General features: G+C 32.9%; 1 protein-coding gene across 1 annotated transcript; it reads right to left on the minus strand.

The window, feature by feature from the left end:
• Positions 1-6,094: 6,094 nt before the first annotated feature.
• Positions 6,095-11,546, minus strand: LOC128172727 (uncharacterized). The gene is made up of 9 exons (XM_052838484.1): positions 11,401-11,546; positions 11,278-11,347; positions 10,314-10,494; positions 10,050-10,139; positions 9,871-9,933; positions 8,159-8,216; positions 7,646-7,711; positions 7,028-7,202; positions 6,095-6,649 (listed from the first exon to the last, which is right to left on the minus strand). The coding sequence occupies exons 1-9, from the start codon at positions 11,412-11,414 to the stop codon at positions 6,095-6,097; spliced, it is 1,272 nt and encodes a 423-aa protein (XP_052694444.1). The 5' UTR covers positions 11,415-11,546.
• Between the last annotated feature and the right edge of the window lie 6,660 nt (positions 11,547-18,206).

Raw genomic sequence — 18,206 nt, forward strand, 5'->3', positions numbered from 1 at the left:
TTCAGATAACTTTTTCCAGGAATTTGTTAATGATTTACTACTACTTTGACAAGCTTTCTTGCAAAAAATTAGGGTACCTAACCAGGCATTTATGCAAAATACTAGAGTATGCAATAATAATCTTCTTGAAAATACACTTGAATTGCTGATATAAAAATAATACAACTACAGCACAGCGAAATTCACTATATTAGAACAATATCTCCGCCGGGGAGGGGACTTGAACTTACGACGTCTAGAACCTTTACGCTTATGGCAGTGAGCGGTCACGGTTCTCACCACTCGACCATCTAGACAAATATCAAAATCCAAGTAAATTTTGATCATTTTTAAAGTAATTATAAAATTAATATTTTCTATTGGAACTCTTTATTACGAGGAGATACAAAAAAGATTTTTGAGGAACGTGTCGTCTGACCTTAAGCTACAACTAGTAAACACTAACAAGTTGTTTACGGAAATGCATATATTAACTCGTACCGTAGATATCTCGAATGAAACTATATAAAAGGCCTTTCTAGTCGTTTTGATATTTTCACCGTTCGACCACTTCTTCATATAGCCCTGATTGTGTGAAGCGGCTCGAAACGTCAACAAAGGTTGGGATTATGTGCAACATCTTCAATTTTGGACACTCAAGAAATCCAGTTTATTGGAAACTCGTGTGAGATTATGTCTAAACAATGATACAAAATGAGAAAGTCCAAACATCCGTTAAACTATTCACCGCGGTATTACCCAAACGTATACTATCGTGTCAAAAGTATGTCACCCCCCCCCCCCCAAAAAAAAGAGACATATTTTAAAGGGTTTTTGTTGATATTTTTTGTCAGAAATTAAGATTTTTCATTTTTATCCAAATGCCAACAATTTTGAAAAATGACATTATAAGGTAACCTGACAAAATATTTCTTGTCCAAAGCGTTGCTCTATATTTTCCATTCAAAACACGAAAAGAACAATGTCATTTTTGACTGATTTTGGTTTAATTGCAGAAATAACGTGTTGTTCATGTATTGTAGTACCAGTGTGTTGTGTTATACTCAAACTCAGCCAACGCGTGTGGTTGGGCATTGTCTAACAGGTACAATGTAGCTGTGATTCCTTTCAATTTTCTGATCTCTGATCCAAATACAGCTCTATGTTTGTCGAGAATCTTCTTCAATACCGCGTCTGTTTTCTGTGTAGATTGTTGCAACTTGAGTACTTTGATTTCATGCCAGTTCACTTGAAACTGTAAAAGTCCATCAGGCCCAAATAGTGCTGGTCCTTTCTGAGCAACAACCATCAAGTCCATGTTTTTTCTGTTGTTTATTCAACGTCACCGGTACATGTACCATGCCCAAGGGATTACTGCTCTCACCCGAAAAACGTATTTAGCTTGATTCTGGTCTTTTGAAGTGGAACATCACTAAGCTTTTCCCTATAGAACGTCTCTGGTATGATGGAGACAGATGATCCAGTATCAAGTTCCATGTCAATTTGTTGTCCTTTGATCATTGGCACTGTCTTCACATTGTTCACAGAATGCACATGTAGTATAGGTTCAAATTGATGTTCATCGTTGTCACCATCATCATCTAAGTAGGTCACCCTTTTTTCTTGGTTTCTTGTCTAAATCCTTCTTCTTCTTGAAACATGCTCTCTCAATATGACCTTCATTTGAACAATAGTGACAAATACTGTGCAAGTGTTTACAAGATTTCACACTGTGATCACGTCCACACCTCCAACATGGTCTATGACTGTCCTTACGTTGCTGTGATGCGGTGAATGTTTTTGCATCTGTGGTTTAGGTTTCGATTTCTGACTTCAACTGTGTGTACTGTGGCACTGGTGTTCCGCTGTTCGCTTAGTTTCGTGACATCCCGTCCTGCTGTTTCCATCGCATGCGCGATTTTTATTGCTCCATCCAGGGTAAGTGCTGATTCAGACAGCAGTTTCTTCTGTACCGATTCATTTTTTATCCCACAACCAAATCTGTCTCTTATAGTATCATTCAAAGTCTCTCCGAAGTTACAGTCATTTTTGATGGAGAGAATAATTTAAGCTTTTAAGTTTATTTCAAAACAGTAGCATCAGTATCTTACTTTAATTATTACCTCTAAAGGATTTACTTTAAGGTCAGACGACACTTTCCTCGAGCATCTTTTTGTATCTCCTCGTAATAAAGAGTTCCAATAAAAATTATTATTTATAATCATTTTTAAATGATTTAGATTTTAATTTTTGCATTTGTTAATCTAGATGGCCAAGTGGTTAGAGCGGTGGCCGCACACTGCTAGAAGTGTAGGTTCCATGAGTCGTGAGTTCAAACACCATCTCCGGCTGTATATATCAATGTATAAATTTTAATATCAGCAATTCAAGTGTATTTTAAAAAGAATATATAGGAAATTGCATACTCTAGTATTTAGCAGAAATACCTGGTAAGGTATCGTAATTTTTTGCAAGAAAGCTTCTCAAAGTAGTAGTAAATCAATAACAAATTCCGGGAAAGTGTTATAAAAAATTGAGGAACGTGTCGTCTGACCGTAATTACCACATTTACCAGTAGTCAGTGATTTTTGATTAAAAAAAATGTATAGGCTTAGAGACCATTTCTTTCTGTTCCTTTACATCATTAATAATACCTTTCAATGAAGATTCAAGAATACTTCTTGTTTTCATTGTCGTAAAAAGTTATATTAGTACAAACCTGTGCAGATGTCATACTTTCAAATACCGGTACTTATAATTGTCACAGTGTTTGTTTTCTTGCTAATGAGGCAAAAATTACTTGTGTATATCTAACTGTACACCTATGAATAACTTTTAAAATACTTGTAGGTATTGATTAATCAATACATGTATATTTGCCATATGAAATTGCACTGATTTTTAGTTATTAAACCTATATTCTATAAATGATGAAGTATTTGTTGTTCTTGTTTAATCAAAATCAATAAATGTCTTAAATATATCTTTATTTTCTTGCTTTAGTTTTTGAGGCAAAAAAGACACAGTGGTTGATAATGATAATGAATATTCAATGTAGACATTTTGTTTTCTTTTGAAGAATAATAAATTTGCATTTAAGTTGTATTTGAAATGCATTTCATGTGAAATTTGAAGTCATTTTAAACAGGTTACACTCTTTTATGAATAACTGAATGTTAAGTACATCGAGTTTCCATGAAATTGTCGATGTTTGCTCGATCTGACAAAACTGACAAACCAATAGTAAACATGTTCTTGGTATGAAAATTAATGAAGGAAATAATAAATCCTCTTGAAAGCTTTCAGGTGCTGGGCATTTATTTTTTGGACGAGGCAAGTCCTGAGAGGGAAAATAAGTGCTTTAATTGATCCCTTATGGATATTTTGCGTTATTACTTTTTATCTTAATAGTCAACTATTCTGAAATAAAATAAGTTATCTCATAGGAAAAGTGTATCGTTTTGCAAGACCATGGAAACAACATTAAGACATAGAAGTCGATTAAAAATGTTCTTAAAATAGGTTGTTTTTATAACACATGGAAACAGATTTTTCTTGGAAATTTTAATGTGTTTAAACATTTTTTTTTTATTATCAAAATTTGATTTTATGCGGCTCCATTTGCCATTAAAACCAAAGTTGTATGAGCAAGATATTCTCAACTATTTTTGCGTAAATGTTCATTATCATTCTCATATTGCCAAAATTCGATTATATGCGGCTCCGTTTGCCCTATTCAAGGAAATGTTCATTTTCAACCGCATATGACCAACAATCGATTACAGTTGAACCTCGATATCTCGAATACTGATATCTCAAATACAACGGATATGACGAAGTGATTTGTAAGTCCGAAGCCCATACTTTAAAGGTATTTTACACTCACTATCTCGGAAGTGTTTTAACAGTCCCATCTAGTTCGAGAAAACGAAGTTTTACTGTATTTGCTCCGTTTGCCTTTTTATGTGCAAATTTAGGTTTATAAGCACGATACTCTAGACTATTTCAAGGAAATGTCGATTTTCAGCCGCACATGACCAAAGTTCGATTTTTTGCGGCTCCATTTGCCGTTTTCAAGCAATTCAATGATTATTATCATGATATTCTCTAATATTTAAAGGAAATGTTCATTTTCAGCCGCACATGACCAAAATTTGTTTTTATGCGGCTCCATTTACCCTTTTCAAGCAAACCAAGGTATTTTAGCATGATATTCTCAACTAATTCAAGGAAATGTTCATTTTCAGCCGCACATGACCAAAATTTGATTTTATGCGGCTCCATTTACCCTTCTTTAGCAATTCAAGGTTTATTATCATGATATTCTCTAATATTTAAAGGAAATGTTCATTTTCAGCCGCACATGACCAAAGTTCGATTTTTTGCGGCTCCATTTGCCGTTTTCAAGCAATTCAATGTTTATTATCATGATATTCTCTAATATTTGAAGGAAATGTTCATTTTCAGCCGAACATGACCAAAATTTGATTTTATGCGGCTCCATTTACCCTTTTTAAGCAAACCAAGGAATTTTAGCATGATATTCTCAAATAACTCAAGGAAATGTTCATTTTCAGCCAATTGCCGTTTTCAAGCAATTCAATGTTTATTATCATGATATTCTCTACTATTTGAAGGAAATATTAATTGTCAGTGGCATATAACTAAAATTCGATTATATGCGGCCCCGGTTGGCTTTTCGGCCGAATTAAGGTTTATGAGCACTATATTCTCTAATATCTGAAGGAAATTTTCACTTTCAGCCGCATAATGAAATTCGATTATCTGCGGCTCCATTTGCTTTTTTCGTGCAAAATAAGGTTTTTGAGCAACTATTTTATAAAAATGTTCATTTTCAGCCGCATTTACGTGGCTCTATTATTTGCCTTCCTCTTGCAATATATTTAATACGTCTTGAGTGTTTGAAATATTTTTACAACCAAACTTTATGCAAGGGCATACTCTACGTACAAACATTTTCTAGGCAAGCTATTAACAAACAAGTTGATGAAACAAGGATATCAACAGCCTCGTTTGAAGACAACAGTTCGCTGGTCTATACAATGACCTTGTCGGCACATATAACCTATCATTAAATGCTAACTGAGGTTTTTCATTTAAAGTTTATACACTGATTTTCCAACTTTTTTTCGTACTTTGCACGACCATGAGCACATGGCATGTACTTTTTTTATATAGAGGTCCGTGTTTGCTCTGCTCCAGATTTGTATTATTTCTATGGCCATATGAGATTGAGTACTGTTCGTTAACGTCATATTTCATTTTATATCTCTAAACTACTTCTCCAATTGTGTTTCATTGATTTGTAATCCTTATTTAATACACTTTGAAATTGCAACAAAGGAAACTAAAAAAACACAAGCATAAAATATAATGTTTCTTTATTTTCAGTCATTTTAATACTATCAGAATTATGTTCATTACGAATATTAATGAATGAATGAATGAAAGTGATACAGAAAAAAATGTAAAACAAGATATATTTGTTGGAAATTAAAATTTGAATAAAGTACTATATAAGATCTCAAATTACCCCTTTAAATGAATGTTTATACAGATTTATTTTTTAAATCAATAAATGTAACATACAGTCATGATTTTGAATTTGACCAAAAAAAAAATGGACATCATGATGGCAAATATAAGCTCTTTATCTTTAAGAACAGCAAAAGTGTGATTTAAGCTTCGAGTTCATTGTCTACTATCATTGCACATGAAAATGTACAGCAAAACTAACAATGACAAAAAAAAAATTGGATAAACAGATTGATATGGAGTGAATAAATAACAAGTCTGTATCAGTTTGTATAATATTCAAACATGATGATAAAAAAGATGATTAAAAGGAGTGTCTCGGTGGTGTTTTTTTTAAATCTACAAGGTGAACTTGACTTTGCACCTAGATTTTGCCAAACAGACATGAGTCACAATACAGATATATATCTTGTATATAATACACCCTCAAATCAACATCCGTGCTCAATTTAACCTTGTATATACCGATCAAGCACAAACGGACAATGAAAAATAGACAAAATGATTAGAATATACCCTTAACATTGGGGGTGGGTTAGAGTTGGGTGAAATACTGATTTCATTCAGTTTCACTATCATCCGATTCAGATAAGTCAGACATTTCTTCAAATATACAATCTAATTCAATAAAATCTGTCTGCAGAGGCATATCGATAAAAGAGTGAATTTGACTCTCTGCACTTTTATCGGAAAATTCAGATAAACACAAACGATATCTTATCCACTGCTCTTCAGCTTTCAACTTTAACATCATAAGCATATGCTTACGACCAATTTGATATCTGTCATATTGTGTGGCTTCCACTATAAGATTTAATAAATGTTGATTTTTATCATCAATATGATGCAACAAAGCTTTGACCTCTAGCATTGTCATTTGTTCCTGCTCCATTGCATGCTGGTAGAGGGAGTAGGCCTGGCAAGCCTTTATTTTGTCTTCATCGAGGAAAGGCGAAACATTCAAATCATTGAAGAATGTAGCAGATGGTGAGCTGACTTCAGCAAAAGAAAACCTTTCACTGAACTTGCTATTAAATTCTTTAAGGCTTTTCTTTATCTTTTCACTGTTGGAAGACAGCTGTTTGGAAATTCGTTTTGCCATCTCTTGTCCATCTGCCCAAATTACATAAAAGCATTAGATAATAACATGCATGATAGATTACCTGCACATATTAGTGCAGTCACCCAGTATGCAGTAGTACATATGTAGGGCTAAAGAAAACTATCAAAAGTTATACAATGTACTAGAAATTTAAACAAACATGGCTACAAATAGACCAAATGTTTTTACTGTGCAACCTTAGTTGAGTTCTTGAGGATTTGGATGTAATTATCATTAAAAATAACTGTAATCTCTGTTATTTTGACGAATTGATGAGTTGAAAAATTGACAATTTCTTGTTTATGGAAATTGATGAGCAAAATTTTGAGAAACATTAAATCAAGAGTATTCAGTTATAAATATAAGAAAGATAAACAAAATTTTCTTATCAAAGTATTTCTTCAGTAAAGACAGAATGTATTGCCTTTCATTAGCAAACATTTGTAGTTTTTTGAGATGTCCTTGCTTTAGTTTGTTTTTCGCTGATTCGGCTAGCTCTTCTTTCTGGTCATCCAAACTTTGTACATTTATCTGCTTGCCTACTTTCTTCATTTCATTTTCTGTTCTGCAAACGAAATTTAAAAAGTCAAAAAACCATAACAGAATCAAAAACTATTACAATCAAAGACACATCCTTTCAATAATTTTTTTTATTATTTTGATAGTTGTCCGTTAGTAATCATTTTCAAAAAGATGCAGATTCTTTATTCTAAATGGATATCTAGGTTTAACAATAAATATTGCAAAATAACATTGAAAGTTGAAAAAAATATATTATAAGTTTTTGTCTTCAAACTTGTCTTCATTACTAGGCAAACTAGGCAAACCTCATTATCTAATATTTGTTAAACTTAAAGATATCTGCGGATTTGAGACAATAAAAATTACAAACTACAAAGAAAAAGAGGGACTGTCATAATATTGTGACATATCCCTTGTATTCAAGATGTTAGTGCTTGAGCTAATTTTTTTTTTGGTTGACATCTATCATACACACACAAATATGACTTACTTTTGAATAGGTCTTTAAAAAGTACCTTCTCATCCTCAACATTGGAATCGGCTAACATTATCCTGCACAACATAATATTAAAGTTTACATATCAAAAATCATATGAAATAAAAACAGATGCATAGAAAATATGTTTTTGTTTTAATACTTCAAATAAGTCAAACTTCATTATCTCAAACTGGATGGGGCAAAGAAAAACAATGTCAATTTTGTTCTTTAAAAATCATTTTAAGAGACTGAAAATGTTTACGACTTTGTCGTAAGTTCTTTTGTAAAATAAGTTCAGCCATTACCTATATACATGTACAAGTACCACATGTATATAGGTAATGGCTATAAATTAATACCACACATAAAACAAAATTTCAGTCTTTACTTCACCATTCTGAATTGTTTGATCTACTACTACAAAACAATTAAACTTGTCTGTTACTTAACAAACAAACAAAAATCAATAATGAAGATTCTAGAAATAACCCTCCATTGGTCTTTCAAGGAATTCTACTAACCTTTGTGTAACAATCTGTTTGGAGAGCCAACAGTATCTTTCATCTGGTGTTAAACTGACTGTGAGAAATGGATAATGAATTCAGTATTAACTGGTTATTCACAAGCAACGTGTAAAAAATACATGTTTGCTTATACATGTATATACACCAGGCTTGGGGCGAATTACATTGTAAAGTAATGCATTACATTACCATTACTTCATGAATTTGGACATTAAATTACCATTACTTGATTTTCTTGAAGTAATGCATTACATTACCATGATATGAGTAAAGTAATGCATTACCATTACCATTACTTTTTTTAAAGTAAAGCTAATAAAGAGTTTTTGCAAATATTTCAATATTTGAAATATTTGCAAAAACTCTTTATTAGCTTTATTACAACACTCTTTAACATATCTACAGCTTCATGCTCAGTATCAGGTTCAAATTCAATGAATAAACAAGAGTCATTCTGTATTTGAGACATTTGGCATGATACAATATCAGATATGAAATAGAGACACAGGATAACATGCGTAACAAAAAACAATTTATGAAAAAATGTTGCGGTTTTTAAAAGCTAAATATAGATATATCCCCAGATTACACAAATCTTTATAATTTTGGGCACTTAATATTATTAATTTATAAACAGATGATTTTTCCGAGTTATATTTCATTATATATTTTAATCGTATTTCTTTTAACGGAGGACACTTTAAGACAAAAAGATTGCTGTTGCACTTTATGATCGAAGTTTCAAAGGGTTCATCTTTTAAATGCATCCATCTTCCCGGCTTTACTAAGCTTGGACTGGAAAATACTGTTTGACGATCTTTATCTTCGGATATATTAAGTGCAATAATAGATTAAATACATAAATCTTGTATTTTCTATCAGTCCAAACTAATGTACAGTGTAATTAATATACAAAAGAGAGAGAGACAGAGAGAAAGAGAGAGAAAATAAGTAAGATTATTTTCAAATAGGTTATAATATTGGAAGTGATATTGATTTTCATCATGGATGGACAGTGCATTCATTTTGCTTTTGAAGGCGCATGTCCGTCTCCTATTCTATTGTGACATAGCGAAGGGAAGGGGATTGGGGTGTTTAGCACTTCTTATAACAATAGATTGTTTTGATACTTAGATTATCCTGGGGGCTTAGTGTGTTGTTGACACATTTCTTATTAAAGTGCAAACTAATTGGAGTAAATTGTTTAAATGGTTAAAAACTTTTAATAACAACACTCTTAAAAATGTTATAAAATTGTGTTGTTATCTTTAGTAATATAAACAATTCAAAAATGAATTTTAAAAAACCTTTTTTAATAAAACAAGTACAATTAAAACATTTTTTTCTTAATTAGAATTATTTCTTTCTTCTTTAAAAATAATTTTAATCAAATTCAATTTCAACTATTCAGTTATTCATCACATTTTTTAAAGTGAACATGCATAAATATGCATAGTAATGCAAAGTATTGTCATGTAATGCCAGCATTACACTAGATTTTGGAAAGTAATGCATTACATTAGCATTACTTGTAATGCTAATTTTGAGGCATTACACATTACTAGCATTACTTTGAAAACATGTAATGCATTGCAATGCATTACCATTACATTTAGCATTACCCCAAGCCTGATATACACACACCATTGACAAATGCATGTATATCTTTACAAGCTTAATACTCAACAGTATTTACCAGTAAATCTTACCAGAAACTTGTCTTCCACTTCTTGATAACTCTTTCCAGAGTAAAATCCATTCTGCTGCACTGCCTTCAAAAGATAACCATTTTTGGTAAATGTATATGGTTAAGTAAGATCATTGATAGCCTCCCCATGTATTTTCCTCAATATTTCTTTTTATCTATCAAACTTCGTTTACAACATACCATCATGCTTTGCTTCTACAGCAGTGAACACGTCTCTGGTTTCTTGTTGCAATTTTTTTGCTTTCTCAAGCATGGCCTTTAATCGTTCCCCTAAATATAATTTAAAGTTCAAATTATCAATCAACTAACAGCATAATCAGTGTGTCAAATTATGAAAACATTTTAATAAATAAATAAATAATGCAGCGCTTCTTTACCAGTACATAATAATCCACCCCCAAATATGAAAATGTTCAAAATAATATCATGTAAAAACAAATTTACCTAATTTTTCCTTTATTCTGTTTGAATAATGTTCTAATGCATCCACCAACAAATAGTGTCTGTTTGACACAGTCATTTCTGTTGTGATAGAATTGAATTTTCTGAGGTAGGACCACAATCTCTCGACACCTTCTCCATCATTAAGTCCAGTTCCCTCCACAAACCTTTGACGAAATTCAAGCTAAAAAAAGGTTTGTTAAGATTTACTTTCTGCTTTTTAAAACAAAGTGAAATCTGGAAACCAACGCCTTTAAATTTAATTTGGAGACAAATTTCTAAAGCAGAAATTATGCAGAATTCAGTAGGGTTAATCTAATCTTAATATATACACTATCAGAAGTAACGGATCATCGACACATTTTGAGAATTAATACGCAAATACTTCTGAACTTTGCAATATCGAACACTAATATCTCAAATACCATTGTCAAAATGATTAAGAAGTTTAAATTCCTTCTTCTTTAAGTATTTTAACCTAAATATCTTGAATTTTTTCTCAGTACCTTGACTTCAATATAACGAGGTTTGACTGTATATTTTTTTCTGACTAGTTTCCACTGTAGGTTGGTCTTCATTATAACAAACAAATAAGAGTTTACAAAAGTTTGCAGCTAAAAAATGCTACTTAAAAAGAGGAGGGGTTACAATTACAGTTCTAATTGAATAATATCAATATAATGTACTTCTCAATTTCAAATACCCCATTCACTCCAATAATTGCATATGACTACTAAAGCTAGTGATTTCCAATAAAAAATATCTTTCCAAATACTAAACTTAATCATATTCTTTCACTTACAATACTATGCAATGTATATAAAAAAAACATACACATATAATTCTTTTTTTTAAATTTAATTTCAAAATTGCTGGTAAAGGATTGCAGTATTCTTAATACAGTGTGCTGACTTATTAGATTAAGCCAGCAGTGTACTTTGATCAAATAGATTTTAATAGAGCATACCTTGCATGCCATATTATGTGCATAACTGTGAAACACTGGCACAACAAACTTAAAATTTGCCTGTAGGTCTCTAGAAAAAAAAACAATATAAAGAAAAATGAAATAAGACAGGTAAAAAATAACTCATGAGTTTTCATATTACTTATTTTTACTAACTATACCTGCAAGTGTCTCTGAAGGCTACATGCTATGTCATACATAATAATTCCAGCTCTTTCATCCTGTTCAGAATTGTCGACCAAGTGTTGTAGGAGGTACACTGAATATGCCAATCTAAATACATTTAGTATAATACATGTATAAGCAGACTGTTACTTGTGGCACATTTTAATTATCAACAACTCAATCCAACCTCATTATCTTGAACTTAAAGTAGTCCGAGTATCGCACTACGTCATAATACGGACTTTACAATATTGGTTCGACTTTTACAAAGCGTTTTTGATACCCGGTATTGATTTTGCTTTACATCGCTGTTGTAAACAATGGCATTAATAAGCAATTAGAACGGTAATATATGTATTCTATGAGAGATAAAAATGATTAATGTTGAGAAACTCGATTCTGTTAAAGTAAAATGAAAAACGAAGTTTCTGATTAACCAGGATCTCGGGTATGCTTATATCTTCTTTGTTTTGATCCCCCCCCCCCCGAATTTTTCTTTTTCTTTTACTAAAACCGGTTTAAATTTAGAGACGGAAGCTATTTCGAATTTAATCAATCGTCAATTAATTAATATTTAAATGATATCTAACATTGTTGACAGATCTAGGCAGAAAACTGTAGCAAAATGTGATTTTTACTGATTTTTTCGTCAGGGTCTACTTGGTTTTGAGCTTATAGCGTGAAAAGTAATCCGTCAACATATAATTTATTTTACTAAATCTTTTTTCTAAGATGTCAATCTATAGAATTAACACCATGAATTTAAGTTTGACTCCATAAAATAGTAAAAAAAAATTACCAAACGCGATACTAGCATTGCATTTTTTGTATTCTATTTTGATACATCAGGTCCATAAAGCGTACTTACTTACAAAAATTTGCGCAAAATTATTGATGAGATATGGCTTAGATAAATATTTATACTCTATTTTGTATGTTCAGTTCTAATTTTCCCAAAATTGGTAATTATTTTTAGGAAAAACGGACGTCTGGCAAATTTGATAATTGTCAATAATTTTTGCAAGGGGGTACACCCGTCTGAGAAGTGATAGCAAACAAACTAGCATGTAAACATACATATTTTCTTTTGTATATGTATTGCTAGAATGTATATCTATCATTTAAAGCTAAGCTTTTAATGATTGAGCCCATTTAGTGCCGAGTATAGGACTACCTTAAATTACTGTAGAAGCAGAAATATTTGTTGAGGATTTAATTTTGTTATTTTTGTTGGCAGTTTAAATCAACGAAATTAAATTTATGACAAATTTTTAACCCAACTATCAATAGACACAGAGTTGATACACAATACATATAAGGAGTATACGATATGTGACAAAATTGAATGCCAATGAAATTATATTTGGTATAATAACAACACAATTTCAACCCAAGGAAAATATATGCTTCTATAGTATTTTTTATGGCGTCGAGCGAAGCTCGAAAGCCATCTAGGGATCGTACGTCCGGAAGTTACATTTTTAGGAGCCAAACAAAGTTTTCGTATGTGTTTGAAGAAAAATAGATGACATACTTCAATTTCGAGCAGAACTGTACGTCAACAAAACAAGTTTGCAGATTCGAAATGGTTGCCGTCTTTAAAAATGTTCACATTTTATTGAAACAATATGTCTCGGTTTCAGCGGAGGAAAACACTAGCACCGAGACACATGCGATAGCTGGGCTTACATACTCAATTTGGTTTTGAAATGTACTAGCCTGCAAAATAGATTATTTTGTATCCATATCGAAAATTGACAATGCACAAATGTTTGATCTTGTAGAAACAAAACTTCCTAATCGAGCGATAAGTACATCTACAACCAAAAGTTATTTTAAACCAACTAGTGAACTACTTTCACTTTGTAAACAACGTGAATGGGTGCTTTCTTTTATCTACCCTGATCTTTTCGGCCCGTGTCATTTGGATCCTTGTGAATTTTAGATGAAATTGATAATAAGAGACAGAGTGGTTATCAGCAGTATACAATATGTAGAATTAAACACAATAATAATTTTAATATTTATTTTCATATAAAAAGAGAAAAAAAATATTTCTATAAACTTAAATTTTTAATTGAAATTCAAAACTTTTTAAGAATTAGGTGAGCAAATTTGTAATAAAATGATGCATAATATACGAGGAAGGGGGCCAGGAAAAATATATGTACAAAAATAAATTACACAGGCAAAAATGGTCCTACAACTTCAGTCTGTTCACAGGTCTTCTAATTCTCATTGACCTTCTATGAGGAGCAGCTGAGGTGGTTGAGGGGGGCGTTGCCGTGGGGGAGCGTTGTATTGGTAGTTCCCTAATGTCTTGGTGTAGAGCTGCAGCAGGTATTGGCCTCTCTTCATACGCGACACACTGGATCACCAGCACCAAAATGCCTGCAACAATCACTCTAAATCACTAGGCCATTTTCTGACGTTCATACATTATAGAGTCACAGTTGCTGTCTAAACTCATAATTTTAACATCTTTTTGACGAGGTTCTTCTTTTTTCTTCGTAATACAAGAAAAGCTTTCAATCCAAATACAAGAACAATACCGATGACCCCTAATTTAAATTAGATATTATAGAATTATAGATAACATTTAATCGGTATGAATAAATATGCGTTGTAATGATATAATTATATCTTTATGAATTACTTATAATGCATACCTCCAGTAATAATACCATAAATGGCATCTCTCGCCTCCACTTCTGGCTGTGACCTCGTGTTTCTCACGACTTCTTTAGATACTGTACTGGACATCTGAAAATAAGAAAGAAAAAAATTATAACTATTTATTGTCGGTAAAAAAGTGATGATAATAATAATAATACACGATACTTACAGAGAAAACTTCATCCTCAAGCTCTACTGTGATCCCCTCTGACCAATGATGTCATCGCATCTTAAGAGTGAGTGCATGACCTTGAATTTCTTCAGATCCGGAAATTTCTTCAAGTTTACTCCGGAGCTCAGTCTGTTGATCGTGAAAATGTCGACGTCTCCAGGTTCTGCTTGCTAAATCTCTGAAGTCCTGAAGCCTGAAGCAAAATCAACAAATACATCATTACAGTTAAGAAATCGAATTGGGAAGTAGTCAAATCAATGAAATTCTCTTTTATATCGGGTGGAAGAATGAATTAAAAAATGAATGGTCAAGATAGGCATAGCTTCAATATTTGATGTGCAAGCTGCATGATTATTAGTCCCCTACCGGTTTTCACCTGCGTCCGTCAGTCCGTCTGTCTGTCTGTCCCACTTTTTTTTTTCAGTTTTCCAAACATGTTTTTATGCGTTGGAGATATGAAATTATATGAAATTTGCTGAACAGCTTCAAAATGTCAAACTACAGATCAAGTTTACACTTTTGTAGCGTCTGGTTGACATATTTTCGAGAAAATTAATTTTTTATATTCCAATATTTAATGTTCTGGTTCGATAATCTGCATAACAGTGCATTGTTTTCACAATTTCCACAAACCGGGAGGGGACGTGTATTGCTTATGCAATACTCTCAGAATGCTTGTTTATATTGCCCTATCCTGAATATTTCAGTATCATTTACACTAAAAATGAATTTTTCTAACGTAAACTTCGCGATTTAAACTCATTAATTATTAATCGTTTAATATAAAACAACCCGTCTACCACTTTTCATTTTAACGTGCGAGGGTTCCTGGGTAGAAGGGGTGATAGATGAAAAGTAAAATCCTAATTATACCCCCGCAAACGAAGTTTAGGGGGGTATATTGGTTTCACCCTGTCCGCCCCATACTTAACAAGTATGTCTTATGCGCGTATACTTGAGTTAAACGTTGAATAAGAAGCAAGATCCGAGAAATGGAGTCTTGTAGGAAGTGTAATGAGGGCAAGGAAAGAAAGGTGTAGGGGTGATTATATAATACAGCAGTGCTTTGTCCGAGTTTGCTAATTTAAGTTGACCATTGTATTTAATGTTAAATTTCTTGATTTTGGAAATAAAATGTCATAACCACGAGCATGTCTTATGCTCGTCTACTTGAGTTAAACGTTGAATAAGAGGATCAGAGAAATGGAGCCTGATATTTTGTGTGATGAGACCAAGAGGAAGTTAGGGGGATGGAGTGATTATATAATACAACAGTGTTTTGTCCGAGTTAGTTCATTTAAGCTGACCATTGTAATTAATGTCAATCCTCTTGATCTTGGAAATGAGGGGCATAATCACAAGCATGTCTTATGCTCGTCTACTTCAGTTAAACGTTGGTTAAGAAGATCAGAGAAATGAAGTCGTGTATTCAAGGAAAGGGGTGGGGGAGGTATATAAAACACCAGTGATAAAGGACACGAGTTTTGTCCGAGTTAGCTCATTTTCACAATCATCATCAGTTTAGAATTCGGGAAACGGTTTGTAAAAATGATATACTATACAAAGTACGGATGGGGTAACGCAACATAAAAATTTAATGAATATATACCCAATTGATTTTGAAGAAATACTGTGCGGTCCCAGATACGTCAGGTTTATTTTTAAGGCATTTATTTAAATAACACTGCACTCAATATGTTCGTTGAAAGGGTTTGACATTGTACATTTACTTTTGTTAACGCTGTAAGAGACTTCTAATGGTTCTATATTTCTTCAATTTGTATCTGCTACAAGCAGAACTTTCAGCTCAAAGTACAGGTTTGCATAAGCTGCCTTGTTGGCGTTTTGAACTTCCAGACTTTCCAAGACTTGTGAATAGTGTACACGGAGAAGATTGTAAGATGTTAAAAAACTTAAATGTCTTGATTTTCCCATAAAGTTCATCTTTACTAAGTTTGTGTTAATAAGTTTCTTCTTCTGTTTTTGTAATATAAACTGGCTCTGTTGATTTTTTTTAATTTTGGCCTAAAATATCGCTGTCAATTTTGGGCATCCGGTTTTTGTTGAATGGGTCAACAATTCAAGAAGACCTGGATGCAGTTTTGTTCTCTCTAAACTGTCAAACGAATCAGACGACTGCGCGAGATGCTTTCTTAGAATGGGTCTAAATGCTTGGAGGGCACTATCAATATCGATGGTTTTGGTGCCATATTCAGTTGGTTTTTTTTTGTTCCCAGCATTTTTGAAGCTTTCTCCTGCAAGTTTTCAAAACACTTCAATTACAGCAGATAGACTTCAATGTTTCATCAGAATGAACGGTTCCGCTTGGCAAGTATTGTTTGATTGCTTTGTTTTTTCCTCTAATATAAAATCAAGGTGTTGGCCTTTCGATTTGACTCCGCTAACTGTAAAAGACGCGTTTTGATCCTATATTTCACGTACTTCTTTTGGCATAAATTTATACTGAATTGCATCAAATAGTTCAATATCTTAATAATGGGGATGAAAAAGTTCTTTGATGTGAAATTTTGCGCTTCTTACAAGCTCTGCATTATTCCGCCGAATGCCCATTCCAAAATTGAAAATTGCCTGAAAAAATCGAAAGACTTGCAAATATTCAAATATGCACAGTTCGGATTTTCGGACATTTTATTTTTGTAATACCTTATAAAGGGCTCGACTGATGTTGGTTGAGATCTTTGGCATGCTGTATGTAAGGATACATCATTTTTTGGCAATGCTGTCATGTGAAATGTTAGCAACAGGTGCCAAGCGACGTGGTGGTCTTTGCAGAATTTTGCAAAATGTTTTGCATGCTCTGTATTCAATCCCATCAGTTCACACATTTTCTCTAAGCAAGGGATCGAACTGAGTTCAAAGAAAGCTTTGACTGCATTCATTTCAAAGTTCCCAGCGCCAATTCTCATGTAGCACCAAGCAAATTCTCTTGAGCATGATGGTATACATTCTTTGTGGTTTTATTTATGGTGTTGTTTGTAAGATAGGATGTTCAAGCAAGGCTCATTGCAATGGCCACAAATCATAGCCTTGTCCAATATCCTTTGATAAAGGCTATGTGGCCTGCCATCACAGCATACAAACATCCACTGTCGGTATTTTCCTCCATATCTTGTTATCCCGCCGTTCATACCGATATGTCGTAGACACTGCTTCGTTGCTGTTTGTGTTGACAAATGTTGGCATTCCAAGCGTGACATCAGCTGGTATTTTGTGGTTCGTTAGGACATGTTGGTACCTTTATTATTTTTTTTTCTGTTCCGTTGTTTCTTCCGTTGCTCGTCTTGAAGTTATTATGGGTGTTGCTTGTCTTGGAGTTGTTATGGGCGTTGCTTGTCTTGGAGTTGTTATGGGCGTTGTTCGTCTTGGAGTTGTTATCAGTGTTGGTCGTCTAGGAGTTGTTATGGGTGATGCTCGTCTTGGAGTTGTTATGGGTGTTGTTTATCTTGGAGTTGTAAGAAGTGTTCTCGTCTTGGAGTTGCTATGGGTGTTGTTTGTCATGGATTTGTTAGGAATGTTGCTTGTCTTCGAGTTGTTATGGGTGTTGTTTGTCTTGGAGTTGTTATGGGCGTTACTCGTCTTGGAGTTGTTATGGATGTAATTTGTCTTGGAGTTGTTAAGAGTGTTGCTTGTCTTCGAGTTGTTATGGTTGTTATTTGTCTTGGAGTTGTAAGGAGTGTTCTCCTCTTGGAGATGTTTAGGGTTTTGCTCGTCTTGGAGTTGTTATGGGTGTTGCTCGTCTTGGAGTTGTTAGGAGTTGTGCTTGTTTTGAAGTTGTTTGTCTTGCTGTTGAAATAAATAAATAAAAGAAATGGTATTTAAAATTATCATTTAAAACCTAATTTTTACAAAAATTACAACTTAATTTTAAAAAAAATTGTTCTTTTGACAGAGAACA

Source organism: Crassostrea angulata, chromosome 2, assembly GCF_025612915.1.
Source record: "Crassostrea angulata isolate pt1a10 chromosome 2, ASM2561291v2, whole genome shotgun sequence".
NCBI classification, from domain to species: domain Eukaryota; kingdom Metazoa; phylum Mollusca; class Bivalvia; order Ostreida; family Ostreidae; genus Magallana; species Magallana angulata.